Source organism: Aquila chrysaetos, chromosome 16 (assembly GCF_900496995.4).
Source record: "Aquila chrysaetos chrysaetos chromosome 16, bAquChr1.4, whole genome shotgun sequence".
Lineage (NCBI taxonomy): Eukaryota > Metazoa > Chordata > Aves > Accipitriformes > Accipitridae > Aquila > Aquila chrysaetos.
In genome coordinates, this window is record NC_044019.1 from 10,837,219 (window position 1) to 10,855,574 (window position 18,356).

The window sequence follows — 18,356 nt, forward strand, 5'->3', positions numbered from 1 at the left end:
TTGCACCCTCTGAGGCACCTGCGAAGCCCGGTATTTCTCCTTCAGAAACATAAAGCTTCACGATCATTAGGGACACGGGGAGAGGAAGGGATTAGGCCGTTCCTGAGCAGGGAGCGTGCAGCGGATTCACCCGCGGATCCAGCGGTTGAAGCCGCCCTGCCCGCCCCCTCACGGGGAACGACCGCCTGCCCGCCACCCCTCACGTCGGCCTGGGCCCGTCTGCCCCGATGGCGGTGACTGGTAATCGTGTCCCAGCAGCGGCACCGCCGATCTCCGGGGCCCAGCCTCCCAGACCGCAGGATCGCCCGGGCTCCTGCGGGGATACCCGGGGAGAGGCCAGGGACCCTGCCGGCCGTGGCGGCGGAGGGGAGGCCCGGCGCGGCCCGCAGCGCCGCCGCCTGCGGGCGGCAGGTGGCGCCAGAGCCTCGCGCGCCGGCCCCCCGCGGGGGCGCGGGAGCCGTCCCGGCGCCTGCGCGCTGCAGAGGCGGCGGCGGTGGCAGCGGCCTGAAGAGCCCCGCGGGGAGAGCGGGCAGCGGCGGCGGCAGTTGTGGCGGTTTGGCGTGTTGCTGGGAGGTCGTGATCGCGCGCCACGATGCCTGCGGTGTCGAAGGGCGATGGGATGCGGGGCCTGGCGGTCTTCATCTCCGATATCCGGAACTGTGAGTGGCGGCTGAGGCGCGGTGGGGCTGGGGCCTCGGCCGGGCCGGCCGTTGCCATGGGCCGTTGCCCCGTGGGGCCGGGGCTTCTTTCCTTCGATCCCCTCCCCAATGCTCTGCTCTTCCCTCTGCCCCCCGCAGCAGGCTGCTCGGAGCGCTCCCGCCTCACGAAATGGCGACGCGCCCTGGGGGGCGGCGGGGGAGGCGGCGCGGCGCGGGGCGGGGGGGAACAGCCTAAGGCTTCTGGGCTGTGGGTTTGGGTTGGTTTGTGCATTTTGGGTGGGTTGATTCGGGTATTTCCCTCTCTCCCCTCTCCCCGCCGTTGCGGGGGCGTGCTGGGTGTTGTGGTGGCTGCTTCGGTGGAAGGGGGTGCCGGGAGGCTGGTGCCCGCCGTCGTCCTTGTTTATAAGGCGCTGAAGCGAAGCCGGCGTGTGCTTGGGGTGCGGGTGGGTTTGTGGTGGGCCAGAGAGAAGCGTCTGGTCTGCTTCCAAATCCGTGAATGGCTTTCAGTTCAAAACGTCACCGATGGAAAGCAGGCCTCTGTAAGGGTGCCTGCGAGCAGGGCCTTCTGTGGGTATGCCTGGGCTTGGCTTAAATTGGCTTGAAATTTCTGCTTTGTCAGAAATCAGCTCTTAGGATCTGTGTAATTAAAAAATGGGATGGAGAGGGGTGTGGGTAAGCGCTCCCCTGAGGGATGAAGGGGGAGCATGCCTGTGAGTGTGCGGCACAGGGGGAGGAGTAAAATCTGCTGCTGCTTGGTGTGTGTGGCAGGGGGGGAAGGTGTATGTCTGGGTGCACACCTCCGTGCTCAGCTTTCCTTTTTCACTGAGAATTGCATGTGATAGCAGTTTAATATTAATCTGAGTTAGAGATCTAAGTGTATGATGTGGCAGGAATTGCCTGAGGAGGGGCTAAGGTCACTGTGGTTGGTGTGATGAAACAGCTCTATTTTGTCCACCTGTGTGTGTCTATAGATTACTTGAGGCTACTTGAAAAGCAATGGCAGTAAGGATTCCTTTCTGAGATGGAAGTGGATTTGGAGGATTTATTAATGCAAATAGTGATGATCTAACTAGGCTTGTATTGGGATAACCACACCAGCTTGGAAAACTCTTCATGTTGATGACTTCTAGTACAAAAAGCTGGGGAGAAAATTATACTGATAAAATGATACTGTTTAAATGCAGAGTTTTCTTAAACTAAATTTAGGTGATTTGGACTTCTAGTCATGTAAACAGGGGCTTTGTATGTGAAATTCAAGGTTGCTAATCTTCCTTTACAGCAGAAGCTGTCTCAATGTTTTTTTCAGAACAGAGTTGCAGGTCCTTATGTTTCTTCAGACTTTACTCTTGTATGTGTAGAAGGTGGCTTATAAAATGTGTTGTGTATCAGTTCAAGGTTACGTGAATGCTCTTGTGCTTTGTTTGGTTGGCCCAACTATTTACTGAAAATTTTCTAGTGCCCTGGTATTCTATGCAAGCTGCATGTGTAACATAATTTCACCTGGTGTGGTAGCATTTAAGACTTGCTGTTGTATCTACTTGCCATTTTTTTTTTTTAGTAATTTTTTTCATTCGTTTAGCTAGAAGTAGTATGATTTTGTTCTTCAGTGTCTCTTATGTCTTGCAGTTGGTTAACATGTTTGTCCACTCTTGTTTTTGGTGAAATTCAGTAGAAGGGAATACAAGAGAAACACTCAAGCTCTTAGGTTCCTAACCTATGTTTAGAGATGTGGAATAACAAGGTTGAAGGTAGTAGGATAGAACAAATTAACTACTGATTTCCCCATAAGCTTGCCAGTGCATAGGCACTGTGGGAACTCTGATGGAACAACCACTTCTCTGTCCAGATTGGACAACAAATCTCTCTTGCTCTCAGTGTCAGCAAGAGTGACAAAGATGTAACCTGGTTGTGAAACAAATAAAATGTTAACACAGTCACTGTTTAAACAAATACTGATATTTCTCAAATGTTTTGTCCCTGTCCAGAAAGCTATTTGGGAGCTGTAATTACTTTTGTATCTTTCTCATCTTCATAATGAAGAAAGTAACTACATCTTCCAAATAGCTGCAAAAGAGCTGATAGACCACCTACTAGTGGGAACTATGCAGCTTCCAAATAGGTGTCTAATGGCATTTGAATCTTTTTTCCTTTAAGGGAGCTCTGAGTGTTGCCAGCTAACCATGGGCTGGTGTGTGGTGACTAAGATTCCCCAAAATACTTGAGAGTACTCTCTAGAGACTCTGCTTTGCAGGCACTGGTATTGGCTTAAGTTCCATCTTTCCCTCTTCAGAGTGGGGAGCTAGATATTTGTCAAGAACAAAATGTAACAGCTGCTTAGCTGAACAGAATCTTTTGACTTGTAAATCTAAGAAAATGTTCCTGTTTTGACATGGGAGGGAAGCTAGACAGCAAGTGCAGCTCTTAATCCAACTTTAAGGCTAGAAACAGGTTAAATATCTGACAGTTGCACTGATCTGCAGAATGCTTGCTGATATTCTGAATTTCAGTCCTAATTTTGGCTTTGTTGGACTCATTTATCTCTTTGTAATACTACCATAAGGGCCTGATGTTTTTAGTTTGCCTACAGCCCTTCCAGATTGAGTAATGGTGAAACATGGCATGTGCTTTTTTCTGAAAGGTTTTGCACAGGTAAGGAATCTGCATTATAGGTGTTGTTGAAAAATGAAAATGCAGTTGTTGTGTGCTAACTGTGCTCAGGTGGATGCACAGCATGTGATTTCAAGGTAATAAAATAACCTAAACTTCAGGGGGATACTTATGTCAATTTAGACTGTCTACCTTTGGAAATGCTTAATCTTCTTACATCAAGTCTTCTTTCTTGGGCATTTGTACCTACAATGTCTGCAGCACTAAATAATGCATCATTCTCTTACAAGTGTATTATATTACTCATTTGAGAGTGATGCTTGTCTTGCCTATCTGTTTTTACCAGTCTGTTACAGGCTTAAAAAAAGTCTTAATTGATAGCAGTTTCCAGTGCTTAAAACTCTAGTTGATTGTGAGTGAACAAACAGCTCGCACTGCCAGTCTGTCCTTAAAAGGTTGGTTGTCATGTCTGTGTCGGTTAGGCATATTTTTGGCACTTGGGTTATCTATTAAACTTCTTGATCTATGCGTTAAATGCTTCTATGCCCCATATGACTTTGAATATAAGAATTACTTTCTATGTGACTTACTTTTAAAAGTCTGCTTAAAATATGCTGATTTCTCAAGTCTATAAAGCTTTTCTTTTTAAATGAAAAGTCAGCATACTACTTGTAGCAGCAGTTGTAAAACATTTTAAGGGGCAAAAGTGCTGCTTAATGCCTTGGCTTTGCTCTAGTCTCTGTGAAACTGTAATATTGCATGACATTTTCAAAGCAAAATGTTCTTTATTCATACAATTATCAAGTGAATTTTCAAAATCTGGTAGTATAAGAAAATGAATTATCCTGCAGTTCCCGATGGCTCTTCAGGATTTTGTTTCAGGGCAGCTTCTTGTAGGTTCTGTATTTTCTGTATAGAGGTCTTAGTGCAGATGGCAGAAAAAAGAAGAGGTTTTTAAGAAACTAACTCTTTTAGATGCATGACAGCTTGCCAGTAGATGTATGGGCTTTTCTAGAAACTTGCTCAGTTGGATTGTTTTATAACATATATGAAATAACTTTTTCGCTTATCTTTCGTAGACACCAGAGAAGAGACAAGAAAACTATAGATTGAAAGCTGAACTGAAGTATTTGGTTAAGATAGCCCAGTTAATTAGCACTTAGTTAATGTGGCCCACTGAGAAAATAGCAAGGTGTTGCTATGCTGTAAAATAGATTGTGGTAATAGTGGAGCTGGAAAGCTCTGAATCCTGTGGTTTGGTGAAGTGCCATCCAGACTTAGGAATTCAGGTCAGGAAGAGTCCTTGTCACTGCTTGGGTGAAGTGCTTTATGAACCAAAACCCAACAAAATCCCCATGTGTTATAAGGACATAGACTCCTGCAAGAAATACTTAAATAGTATGTTAAATCTTTTTTTGTGTATGTACTGCAGAGCTGCTGAAGTGATTTGGCTTATGCAAGATGGTGCTTTATAAACTCTCCAGCTGTCTTAGCTGACGTACATCATCAGGAGTCTGTTTATGGCTTTATGCTTATCTGGTGATGAAGTTGCTCTTAAGTCATTTGTCACTCAACCTATTCTGTTGCAACAACGATATTATCCGCTATTCACCCTGAAAACTAGGAAAGGTTGCTTTTCTCCGTTCTTTTGGAGGTGGCAGTGTAGAAATAGTTTCTATTACAATATTAAGTGTACTACTGGTAACCCCCTCCTCCACTGTAAAATCAGGAAGTCATTACTCTTGTGTTGATGAAATGGGTCTACGTAGAGGCAAAAGCTGCTTTTGCCACAGGCTTGGCAGACAAGACAGTCCTTCATTTCCCTCACTACTTTAGATGACTGTCTTACCTTTTCAGTGTCACCTTAAAAGTTGGACAGAGTGAGGAGGGATTCCTTTAGTTTGTTCTCCAAATGTTTCTGTATATGTTCTGTTCCAAGATATTGTTCCTTTCTCCTTTGGCTATATTTTTTTCCTTAAATAAAGCCCAACAGATATATTAAAGGTCTATCTCATCTCATAGAATGTAATGCATTAATTTTTCTTTGTACTGGACAGGAAGAGTGTCCAGAGGCTGAAGCCTCTTGAAGTCTGACTTCAGTACTTTTGCTTCACTGAATTGGGACTGGTGTATCAGGTTACGGATAAGCAAGTGGGGATTAAAAAAGGCTGGTTCATGAAATTCATCATAGGATGATCACCCTTTTGACTGGATGGTGGATAATGGAGTGTATTACCTGTGTTTGTGGGAGGGGCATGCACCACATGGGTATGTATAGTTATTCGTTCTCCATGAGAACAGCCACCCAGTAAAATAAACTTCACATAGGGTGAGTTGGGCACCTACAGCTTGTTATAGTGCTGTATGTCAGTAATACAGGTTTCAGTGTGTAGCCTAAAGCTACTGCATTGCTCCTCTAAGGTGTAAGTTATTTGCATTGGGTATAGTTTTAAAGTAGGACTTGAGTTACTTCTGTAGACAGTCGGTTACTTTTCATTACTTGTATTCTTGGATTTCTTATCTCTGAAGAAATTTGAAGGCAAGGCATCTTGATTTGCTCTCCTATTTCTCTTGCAAGGTTATGGCCACTCATCTAATATAGACAGTTTCTAGCCTGAAAAAGCTGCAAGAGCATGAGCACCAAGTCTTGCATCACTTGCTACTATTAGCAGGAGATTGATTTAAGGAAAACACAATTAGCATGAGATTAATCTGAGGGGGATGTGTAAAATGAAACTAGTGTTCTGCCCATGGCTTCTCTGTCTTGGCTTTCTTCTGGTCATTTCATGGAACTCTGAGGGGCTGTTTGTTGGGTTTTTTGGGGGGTGGGGGGCGTTGGGGGTTTTTTTTACACTTACTGAATTTGTGCATGTTTGGCTGAGAAAGAGGAGAGTAGGCAAAGATGATAATTAATAGGTGAGAGGCAGTGAAGAGAGAGAATCTTTCATGTGACATCCAACCTCTACATCAGATACACTGGAAAATACAATACCTGCTGAATTTGAAATCCGTTGGATAAAGGTTGCCCATCAGGACTGGTAGGAGGAAGCTGAGGACTATTGCAGAGACCATTACGTATCTGCATCAGTTAATGAGCTGATACAGGATTTTTTTTTTTAAGGCCCCTGAAATACTAGTTTAGAAGTGGTGGTTAAACTAGGAGACTTTGGATAAGCTTCAAACTGTTCTTCTATTATTTGAATGTGAACTAAGGTACAAGAGAGTCCACAGTGACTTGTACTGAATCAGTGTAAATACTGCCTTACCCTGTTGAAGGGAGTGTAACTGTACAGCATGAAAATACTGTTCAAGGAAATGACTACTTAAATGCTGCTCAGTCAAGGAAGAAAGAGCTGCTTTATGTAGTAGCCTAACCTTGCACTTCTGGTTTTGCATATCTTAGCTTAAAGCTTCTCTTCTGATAGGAGTCAATGTTGTTTTGTCAGCTAAACTGCCAAATAGATGTTCTATAGGTCATAAAGTCACTCAGATATGAGCTTTCAGTAAGCTTTCAGTTCATTTGGGGAAAGATCTGGTCTTTAGCTAGACCCTATTACCTAGCTAATCCTCAAACTCTTTCACAGTTTGAGCTGTAGTGTTTCTCTTTACTTGTGGTGCCTAGTTAGAAAAAACCATCCATGGTAGGCACCTAAAATTATTAAAACTGTATTAAATTGCTGCAATTAGAGTATCTGAATTGTGATAGGATTTGGAAGTGTCTATGTACTCTTTTGCATTTATTTCCCTTCCCTTATGAGGACAAGGAGTTAATGGATTACTGGATTACAGTAAAGCCTGTGACTCCCTGCTGTTTCGTTAGAAGTGTTGTTATAGGGGCAAATCTCTAGCAGCATACTGGAGGAAGAAGTCAGTTCTGTGGATAGTAGTTCACTTACTGTGCAGAATGTTAGAAAATGTACTCTACAGAGTTCTTAAATGTGATCAGTAGGTCACTGATCTCTTTGTCTGTAGCGATGGATATCTAATCACAACGGCATGTCCCAAGGCATAAGTCTTCAACTGCCTTTGTGCCTTTCATGATCTTCAGCATGACAAGCACTTCTTTCCTCTGATCAAACATATCTTGTGAAAGGGCAGCATGCACTCATGTTTTTGTTCATAACAGGATGTTAATACATCATTAAGCAAAAAGCTTCTTGGTCTGCAGCCTTGAACTGGTCAATTTCTGAACAAAACTGAAGCCATACTACCATCTTGTGAAGGTACAGTATTTTATAGTAGTCTCTTTAGATTATTTGCACAGTGAGTTTGTAAACAATAGCACCAGCATCCTCCTTCAGACATACTCAGGTGAACCTGGAACTTGCACCTCTATTGTAGTAATCTAGATAGTTTAGCCAAGTGAAGGAATTTACGCAGACAAACTCACATAATGTGAGGGCAGGCATACGGGAAACAGACCACGCTAATGTATTGCTGTGTAACGTGCCTCCCTTTTGGCCTTCTTCCCTGCTGTGCTAAATAAGTAGCTGAGAGATGAGGGGAGAGGTGGAGGATGGGTTTGGTGTTTTACTTCATGAAGCTAATGATCTGCGTAGCAAATGGCTAATCTATACTCTAGAGCTGTAACATGAGTGTCCTGCTGGCAAGTAAAAGTAGTGGTTTAATTTGCTGATATGAGATGTAAGTACTGTAAAAGCTCTTTCACAAAGGCAAGAATGGATGCAGTGACTACTTTTGTGTGAATATGTTCTTATAAGTATTTGCACCATTTTTACTGTAGAGATGTTAGTGTTCGTTTTGATTTGGGCCCCCTCTTTCAACCAGTTTCTGTCCCCTGACAACAGGGTTTAAGAATGCATTGTAGTCGTAGCATCGTGCTTGTAGGCTGTTTTAGCAATAGGAAAGGCAAGGGCATAATTTGATTGCTTTATGCCAGCTACAGTGTGTTTGGATGGTGAATGTGGTGAACTTGCTCTCTACCTCGTCATGTATTCTGCTGTCTTCTGCTGGCATTATCACTTGTAGTAAAGCTGGTATGGCTTCCCCTTTGGATATTAAATAAAACAATCTTACTTTCAGCTGTTTGGCTCCCTATGTGACCTGCAGCAGTACAAGATAGTAGCAGGAATATGTGTGCCAGGAGGAAAGCAGTGCTGAGGAACAGTATGGAGTTGTCTTTTAAGAAGTATAGCCTTGAATCAAACTGATTATGAAAATATATCAACATATTTTGCTGAAGGGAAGTTAGTAGCAGTTTGACTGTGGTGTCTCTCCCACCTAACTTACCAATCAACTTAGTTGCTCCTAACCTAGAGGCTAATGAAAACTACAAAACAGAAAAATTCTTATGTGTGGAAAACAGTGAGTCACAGCTGTCAAGGAAAACATCTTAACAACATCTTTTAAATTGAGAATTTATCTTTTGTGTAAGAACTCTGTTCTTCCCACATAGGTGTTCCTAGCCACTACGGAGTTCAGGGGAGAAGCTGCTGCTCTTAGCCTTGGCAGTATTTGTATTACTGCTCTCCTAAACAGAAAACTAGAGTTGTCCTGTCTTCAAGGCCTGTTCGATAATTGAATGTGAACAGAGAGGCATGTTCTGTTAGACAAATGGTAGTGCCACAAATAGTAACCGTCACTACTACTTGCCTTCAAGAAGCATGAAAGAATGCTGGCAAGCTTTTTCTTATGCTAATAGAGCCTCCTACACAACATGCTTTATAGTTCTTCACTCTAATAATGGCACATCTATAATCATAGGATTGTCAGATGGCCACAGGGCAAGTAAGGCTAAAAGGTAACACAATATAACAGTTCTGACCTGTGCATAAATTCAAAATAAAGGAATTATTGGGTGGGCTCAATTACACTGGCTGCTGGCCATAAGGAGACTGGTGCCAGATGAGTACTGGGAACATCTAAACTTTTCTGAAGCAATTTTTTTTTGCTTTAAATGTTATCAATACACCTGTCTCTCAAGAACTCGCCTGCAGAAATCTGCTCTGCTCAGTGTTTGTGTAGGCACTTGTATAGAAAAGTGCTTCTCTGTTCCTTCAGGAAATAATTGTGTAGACTTGGTAAGAAACATACTGGACTCTAAATCGTTTGTATGAAAGCTAAGAACTTGAAGTGGTTCTAGTTAACCAGCAGATATCCACTTTGTGCCTCTGACTTGGCTTAGGCAGTCTACAGTTAGTATAGCAACAACTTAATCCTGATGGAGCAAGTCACTGTCTAAGTGAGTCGCAAGCAGCCCACTAATTCCGACCTTGAAGCACTCACTCACTCTTACAACCCTGCTGCCAAGTTAGTATTGAGGTATGTCAAGTGTTCTCTTCAAATGAACGGACTTAACAGATCCCTTTCCTGTAACTTGTTTTCTCATTCTTCTGTAGATTGTAATACAAAACTCCAAACTGAGATATGGAGGTGTTACTCATGCAGTGCTGAGGCTCTGACTGTAGCCTGGACTACTGGGAGATTTAAGAATAGTAATTGGCTCTCTGAAGAGCTGGATGGCTTTTGATGTTCCCTAGTCTATCTTTGTTAAACAAGATGGTAATTAAAGATAATGGTGTGCTGCAGACTAATTTTACCTTGCCTAATGAAGGCAGTAGGCAGCACAGTGGAGCCTGAAGCCTGGCAAACTGCCAAATATGAAGTAATCACTTCTATAAGTGCCTTGGATGGTGTCGTGGCTGGGTATCTGTTTGCTCAGGTACTCATCTTGGAGAAGATTAACAGCAGTCATATACTAGGGCTGTAAGGTTATAAACAGTATATGACTCTTCTGCAAAATAGTCAAAACTTACTGGTTAGCAATCACCTCTTTTAATAACTTGTTATGGATATTTAATCATAGTCTTGCTAAACTGGAAAAAGCTTGAATAAGTGAAAGTGAGAAGGATGTGGCCTGAACCAATGTGGAACATAATCTTGTGCTCTGGCTTAAATACTGGCCTACCCATCAGTTTGTATACATGACATGACCTTTATTAAGCCCATCCAAGTTGAATAGCTTGGCTACAGCACATTTTGTTGGAATACAGCTCTGATAACTTCTTGAAACTGGGAGCTGTGTAACAGCATGGAAGTGAGGCAGAGCAACTGCCTTTGCAAGCTTTGAACTGTAAGCCTCTAGTTCTGCAGCACAGTACTCCTTCAACTGTCATCGGTAGTAGTCTTATCTTCCTTCTCAGCCATCCTTAAGGTTACTTAAGTGTTTCTAGTGATGGTAAAAATCAAATATGCATGTAGAAATTCTTCAGTGAGTGTTACCATGGCTGAGTAATGTGATGAAAACTTCTCAGTTAATCGAACACATTTTCTTTTAACAGCCCTGCTCCCCTCCCTACTCCCCCTTCCTTAGTGGGACAGAAGATCTAGCTAAAAATTGGTCCTTTCTTTTTATTTTTGATACTTCTATTTTCTTTTTCCCTGTACATGGAACAAACTGAAGCTACCTGCCACTGTGAGGTTTTGTTTTGCTTTGTCATCCTCCAATCTAAACAATAAATTAAGTTTGAATAAGGTTACCATGCAGCATAACTGCTGGAGATCAGGAAATCTGTTTTTAGATAATTCAGCCTGGTTTTAACTCATGAGTTATCCTAAGCATTGTTACATGACTGTCCTCAGTAACATTCAACACGCAATGTACTAGTGCTGCTCTCTAAAACTCCAATTTCAGGCATGTGTAGGCTGTAATCAGTGGTAAGGAGACAACTTAAGACTTGATCCTTCAACTGGATTTCCAATGTATGGAGTTAAACTTTTATCACTAGCTAGTTGCTATGCTGTTCATGTTTGGTCGAGGTCTAGATGAGATTATATACTGTATTCAATATAGAACAGCCTGAAATAATTACTCAAAACAGGCTTTTCATATGCTGTGCAAGTTTTTAACTTTGAGAGAATAACCTTCAGATGTGAATTTGCTGTTTAATATGGGTGTTCCTGTCAACTCACTGCTACAGCTGTGTGCACAGGGGGTGGGATTTTGCTTTTTGTGTTGCTGAGGCTGCAATCCATTTCTACCAAAGGTGCTGACTTCACAAATTCCTGAAGTATTTTAGTCAGGCTTCCCTTAATGCTCTGTTGCTTGCTTAGGACACAAAGAACCCAGTTTCTAGCAGTAACTGATAATCTGCGAGCATAATGGGTAGATATTGTTGCTTGAAAGGTTTGCCCAGAGGTTTTGGTGATTAAAAAAAAAATACAATGACCTTGATTTTTGTCTTGGGTTAAGAAAAACTGGCTGACATGTACTTACTCTTGTTCCCCCTTCCTACCACCATTTTTAACATCAGTGCTTATTGTTGAGGTTAGAGAAACAGCAGCTAATAATTCAAAGTAAATATTGCAGTGTGCTTTCCTTACAAACAGAACCTAAAGATACAGAGAACAAGGACCTAGCTTCCAAACTTAGGTAATTAAATATCCTACTTGGGTTAGCAATATCCCAGACTGAGGTCAATGTTCTCTGCCCCATTAATCTAAATGAAGTACAAAATCTCCAGACTCACTGGTAACACTTTAATGAGATGCGCTCTTCACTTGGTAAAAGGGAACAGAAATGAATAGTTTTAGAAATGAAAATTTTCATCTGGAGCAGATGAATTGCTGAAAATGAGAACTGTTTTCAAGTCTTTAAAGAGTGCTAGTGTGATAGTGTACAAAATTGGAGTGTTGTTTATTTACATAAACACTTGCACCCTTTTGGCATATGTTACTGTGGCCCTCTTCATGGAGTGTGGACCCAGGAGCAAAAGCCTTGCTTCAGTCTAGTAGTGAATTCCAAATGCTGGCAAGTATCTTAGACATGAATGCTTTGGTATCTCTGCCATATGCACAGGACAAATAATCTAATCCAATTAAGACAAATCTAAAATCTGTAGTAGAAGACACTTCAAGCCTCAGGTTGTATGAGCTGCTGCTTATTTATATAGTAAATAGTGTTACTGCTTTAAAACCAGGTTACTTTAGGTTGGCATGTTAAACTAGAAGAAAACTCATGTTGTATAATGTATTAGTGAAAACTGGTTAAACTTTGTGATCCCAACAGATGCATCTTAAACTGATGGAAGTATACTGTGATCTCCACCTTGTCATTTTAGAGGTTAATTGGAGTTTCTAGGTGAAATTAAAACTGTGGACATATCTCCTGCTTTATCTGAAACCCAAGATGCTTACAGATAGCAACTACAAGTTATGTTTCAGAAGAGGTATCGTGAATTCTTGAGCTCTGCAAATGCTTAACTTCTTAAAAGCAGTTAGTGAACAAGTAGGTACAAGCAGTTTTTCAGGGTTGGATATGGGGGAAGTTGGGGTTTTTTTTACCATGTGGTGCGCCTGCCCAGGCACCCTGCACTTCAGTGTTTTGAGCAGCACCCCTTATAAAACAGTGTTGTAGAATGGAAAAATTCCATTTTAAGCAAATCTATAGGTATTTTGTTAAAATGACAAGGCAAACCCAAGAGTTGCTTCTATTTTGGGCCTAACTTGTTTTCATTTGTACAGTGTGCTAGTCTTGCCACGTGTTTGTATTCTTGTGGGCATTATTATAGGCATATTAATACAAACCAGTTTTGTGCATCTTATGCAAGAGTTGGTTTTGGAAGTGCATAACTTCAGTTTCTTTTTTTGAGTCTAAATCAAGAAATTACAAAATCTGGATTAATTTGTATTTGGCATGGGATTCCCTTATACTTTGCTACTGACCTATCCTGAGGCACTTGTTTCCTTGAGTTACTTAATCGCCTTTCATCTGGCCTCTAGTCAGATCACCTTTGGAATGGTAAAGGGGTGATTAAGAGTCATTGGGTGACACGGGAGGTTTGGATGTGCAAATGTAGTAGGATGTTTAAATGCTGTGAGTTGTGTGGAAGAAATGGGTGAGATTTGGAGGATGCTAGTCCTGAACTGCTCTTCAAGCCTTGTCACATACCCTCCTTGCACTGACGTGGCTGTAGTGATTGGAGTGGTGTGGGGGAAAGTGGGGTGTGAAAGCAGGGCATCTGATCCCCACTACTCATAAGGTTGGATCATTTTCAAACAAGGCCAAGAAACTTTTATTCATAACCTTGCAGCCAAGTATATGTGATGAAGAGTAAAGGAAGTTGTTTTTTTTTCTGCTGCTAGTTGATGTTTTGGAAACTGCTTGAAAGTTTGAGTAGGTACAGGTCTGAATTTCCAATGCAATTATATGGCTAGCTCTGCATTGCTGAAGTGGACTTTATTTGCTTCCTTCAAACTTCACGCAACTGAATATAATGCCTGAGTTGGGTATTTTACCCTACCATGCTCACTCATGTAGGAGATGGACCCAGACCTCTATAGAATCTCAATTGCCAAAACCTAAAATGCTAAAAAGTAATAAGCTGCTTTGGTTTGGACTATGCAAGTATTACTTGAATAAGCTTGCATTATCAGATTTTAAACTGCAGCTTATTTCTCTGGATATCTAACTTGAATTGGCACTAGAAATCCTAATAATTATTCTTGGAATCAAAAGTTGATATAAAATATAGACTGTGCTAAGAAGCCTAAAGTGGTAAAATCACCTAAAAAAAATGTGATTTTTAACTATTTCTGGTTTTTCAAGTGACTTTCATGGGGCATCTTGAAAGTCTGAACTTAGGCATGTATCCTATCTGTCTGAAGTCTTTTGAGTCTTTGGGCTACTCATAAGTTTATTGCTTTTCCTGTTCAGTGTCTCTTAAGAATGTTTTCAAAGCTGTTGAACTGAATGACCATTCAATAGAGGAACAGTAAATTGGCTTGTCCTTAAGGTGAGGAATAACACAAGCTGTTTGTTTGTAAGATTGTGTTTAGGAGACTCTTTCCTTCAGAGCAAACCTAGTAATCAAACTGTCAACCTAGTAATCAAATTGGAAGTAAAGTTCAGTTTTCTCTTGCCAGTTCAAGGAATAGAAAAACTGAAGTGTTTGTGAAAGTCAGTAATAAAGGCATCTTAGATTAGATGGTATCAGTTGCATACAATTAAAGTCTGCAAAGTTTCTTGAAACAGGGAGGTCCTTTTAGCTTCTCAAATTCCTCTATAAAGCAATGCTTAAGTTATCTCTGTGATGATTAGCTTCATCTAGTCTTACTACTGGAAGGGGAGAGTAGTAATTCCTCCTGATGTTTGTATGTCCACACAGCGTCATTGGGTGGAAAGAAGCTTAGCATGACAGAGGGCTGTCCAAAGCACTGTATCCTGATGTGTGTTCTTTTGATTTCAGGCAAAAGTAAAGAAGCGGAGATAAAGAGGATAAATAAAGAACTAGCAAACATTCGGTCAAAATTTAAAGGTAAGTGACTTGATCATACTAAACTATACATATTTCCTCATATGACACTTCTCTATGGGTTTTTGTTTTGTTTTTACATGTTTAGACTTTTTTGTCAACTGCTGATGGAAGCAAAATGCTAGAGTAGGCTGTTAGAATAACTATTGAAAATGTTCTCTTAACTACAGAACTTCTGACAGTCCTGTTATTCTTGGCCATAACAGAAGAAAAGTCCCTCCTATATCAAAGAATTGAGCTAGGGTTCACAAACTTTTTCTAATACTTTGCATCCTTACCATGTAACTACTCAGCCTGTTTTCTTCCAGAAGGCTGTGAACTAGTCTGAAGAAACATGGGTGGATGTAGTTATTTCTGGTAAAACAGTATCTGTTTAGACTTCTCCTCCTTCCCCTCTCTCTCTCTCTCTCCACTCCCTGCTCCTTGCTGACCCCTTTAGGGAAGTAATGGGTTAGACTATCTTCTAGCAGAATTAAGATAAAAATATGTAGTTGATGAAGCCATACATCTTGACCACTCCCATAAGCAACAGCAATACAAATTACTCATATGAAACAAAAGATATGCAGTGACTAATTCCATCCTCATGCATTCCAGGAGGCAGCAATTAACTTTAAAACAACACATGGTAAAACTCATGCTGCAACTGTATTCAAGTTGTGTATGTGGCCTCAAAGATTCTGAGGGGTGGCTGAGATGCTTTTGAATAGAGTTCGAGCAGTAGTGGCTGTGGCAAACGTTCCATTTAAATAGATATGGGGCTGTGTGCGTAGCTAGATAAGGTGTTGTGGTATGGGGGTCGCATATGCGGCTTCAGAATTTGCTGTGTTCACGTTAAACCTGTTTACCTTAATTATCTATCCTGACTTAGACTAGTGTGTCCATTTGGAAAACTCAGTGCGTTAACAAAGCCTGAAAAAACTTTCCTGAACTTCATCAGGATCTGTTGCTACTTTTTAAGTGGTTTGTCTCTTAAAGGCATATGAAGACCTGCAAAAACTTGAGTGTCAACAACAGCTTGGAAGGGAAAAGGTGACCACAGTGCAAGACACTCAAGAAAAGTTAAGAAATGCTTCTAAAGTAGAAGCCATCACATGCCTCTGTGCTAACATTTTTCTCTTGGATATCCAAGTATGCTTTATCCAGATTTGTAACTTCAGTGGTAGGGTAACTGAGGAAATTTTAATGGCTGCTTTTCTAGGGTAAATAGAAAAAGGAACTTTGGTTTAGTCACCTCCCTATGCTGTCACATTGTTTTTCGATTCCTTTTCATTGCAAAGTTTCCATCTAACACTGATGTTGGTCTGATTTTTGCCAGAAGTAGCAGGCTTTGCGTAGTCTGTTCTACAGACTGTTCTCTGTCACCCAATCAAAGTCTAAAACTTGTGTCCATTTTCCAGACAGTTGACCAGCAGATACTGCCTTCATGTGCCAAGTATGCATGCACACTGAGCAACTAGCACATAGTTCAAGGGTCTGCTAGAAACCTGCACACAAGAGTAACAGCCATTTTTCTTAGTTCCAGCTGTGTGATCAAAGGGGATCATCTTATTGCCTAGTAAATATAAGCATAAAATTGTAACTTTTAAATAAAGCAGTTTAACCTCCAAGCAAGATCTGTGTGAGATGAATTAAGTATATCTTCCAGATAGAGACTGAGTTTAATTAAAAAGTGTTTAAGAGGTTTTTGTACACTTAAGAGGTTGGTCCAAGTTTTATGTTACTTCGTTTCAACTAATTTCATTAAGTTGATTAATCTGGAAGATACAGCCACAAAGACTGCTTGTTTTCTCTTGGTCTGTAGATATATTAATAATTATTCCACCTATGCCCTTCTGTGATCAAGAACAACTAGAGGTTAATGCCTAGTTGGAAACCTTGCTGCAGTCACACTGACACAGAAATCTAGTACTTTCGGCGACTTAACTTCAGGGTACACCACCTTTTTTATCTTGATTTGATTGATGGGCAAGCTTTAGTTTGTTTGCAAAACCTAATCAATTTTTCACTAATGAAACTGGAACAGACTAAGTCTTCAGTTTGTAGTGAAGGTCTGAAAACTTCAAAAGGCAAAAAAATTTAAAGTTATTGAAGCTGCTGTAGAACCTCGCTGCCTACTCTCTGTTCTGGTGTTCTTGAAGCATGAAGAAGGTTCTGTCAGACCTGCTCACTTCACTGCTGGAGTTAAACTTCCTGTTGTAAAGGAATGCAATAAAGAATTGCAGAAAAGTTCATTATGGTTAAGGCTGTTTAAGTACTGACTTGCAGGGATATAGTCCAGTTCTTACTGTTTGGCTGTGTTCATAAAAGCCTGTCCAGTTCTGTTCCTCAGTTTTGCAAGGTATTTTGTGGCTTAAATACAAAAATAATTAAAAGTACATGCACAGTAAATTCTCCTCTGGTTAATCATGATGCGGGGGAGAAATGATCATAGGAACCCTTGGCTGTGTAGAACCACGAATCAGGCAGTGATCAGAGAATGGAGGTGCTTTCAGCAAAGTAGTGCAGTAACTTCAGCTTGTGTACCTTTTGTAGCATCTTTTAAGCACAGTTTAAATAGTTTTGAATAAATGTCAGTGTGTGCTCATTCAGTAGCTTCAGTGAAAGATGACTAAACCTTCCCATAAGCTGATCTTCATTATGGCTACTTAATTACTGAATTTGTATGGATTTTAAGTGAAAAATCTTACTTAACTGAAGACAATTTGATGTAGCCTGAAGGAAAACTAGACATAAATGTCACAATTTGGAAGAAGCTGAGTTTGGACAACGTGTGTAACTGCTTGAGGCCTTGAGAGTGTGAGGAGGTGATAGCTGTGTATCTTTCTGCTGCAGAAGTTTTACAAGGGCTTTGTCCTGCATGGTTCTTCCTTGCAGAAGGGCTGTATAAAAATAAACAGACCTTCATAATACATTTTATTCTTGGTTTAAGTGAAGATCATTCAGTTTAACTCAGTTTCTTTTTATGTAGCTCTGACTTTTTAAAATGTTTTTAAATATTTTGGATTAAGACAAATGTGTGACTGTGAACTTAAGATGGAGTCCCTTGCTAAATAATTATGGGGAATACTGGTGCCCTGGGTTAATTACCTGGCCAAAGATGCAGCTGTTGGACTGGCTGCATTGTTGTAACCAGGGAAAAAGTCTGACTATAAGAAGCAAGGCTGGCAGTAGTGCCTCTTGACACGGATATGTTCTTGCTTGAGACTAGCATAAGAGACTGGAATACTACAAGTATCCTTCCCTTCCTCTGGACCTTTACACTCTGCAGCATACTCTGTTGCAGTGTCTAGACCCCCATCCTGTGTAACTTGCAAGATACATTCTTCTACTGTTACAGACAGAGGCTAAGTATTTCTACTTTTGTTCTATCATGCAAGTAGCCGGCAAGTCTGTTACCTGCCTTATGTTTGGGTGACCTGCTATTTAAAGTACCCTTGTACTTAACAGGCTGGGATGAGGCTGCACATCTCTGGAAAAGTCATACTTTTCTTGAACTGATGGAATGTGCGCTATGGCTTTGGGTTCTGATCTGGCTTCTGTGCTCCAAGCTCAGAAGGAATCTAGAATCTCTGTACTTAAGGTGACTTTGTCTCTTGTTTCAGCATGAGGAAGCTCTATTTCTGAGGTCAGTGTGTCCTTGGCAGTTGCTTTAAATGCTTCTGCATTAACTGAGATAAGATGCATATAGTAGAGAGAAACTACAGCAGTGTAATAAAGCAGAAGTTGTAGGAGTTAAGTGTGAAGTGGAGAAATACTATTCCTTTTGTTTTACATGTTTAGACTGTAAGCTGATTTTACTCCCATGCTTGAGTCA

The 18,356-nt window shown here is 41.1% G+C and overlaps 1 protein-coding gene across 5 annotated transcripts in view; it reads left to right on the plus strand.

Moving 5' to 3' along the window:
- The first annotated feature begins 458 nt into the window (after positions 1 to 458).
- Positions 459 to 18,356, plus strand: part of AP2A2 (adaptor related protein complex 2 subunit alpha 2) — a 48,764-nt gene continuing 30,866 nt past the window's right edge. For 4 of the 5 annotated variants that reach the window (XM_030038624.1, XM_030038626.1, XM_030038625.1 and 1 more), the window contains exons 1-2: positions 459 to 659; positions 14,474 to 14,542. In XM_030038624.1, the coding sequence (XP_029894484.1) occupies positions 593 to 659; positions 14,474 to 14,542 (136 nt within the window). In that variant the 5' untranslated portion in view covers positions 459 to 592. Of the gene's footprint in view, positions 660 to 7,135; positions 7,490 to 14,473; positions 14,543 to 18,356 lie in introns of those variants that run through there. The other variant, XM_041129091.1, reaches the window with a different exon arrangement.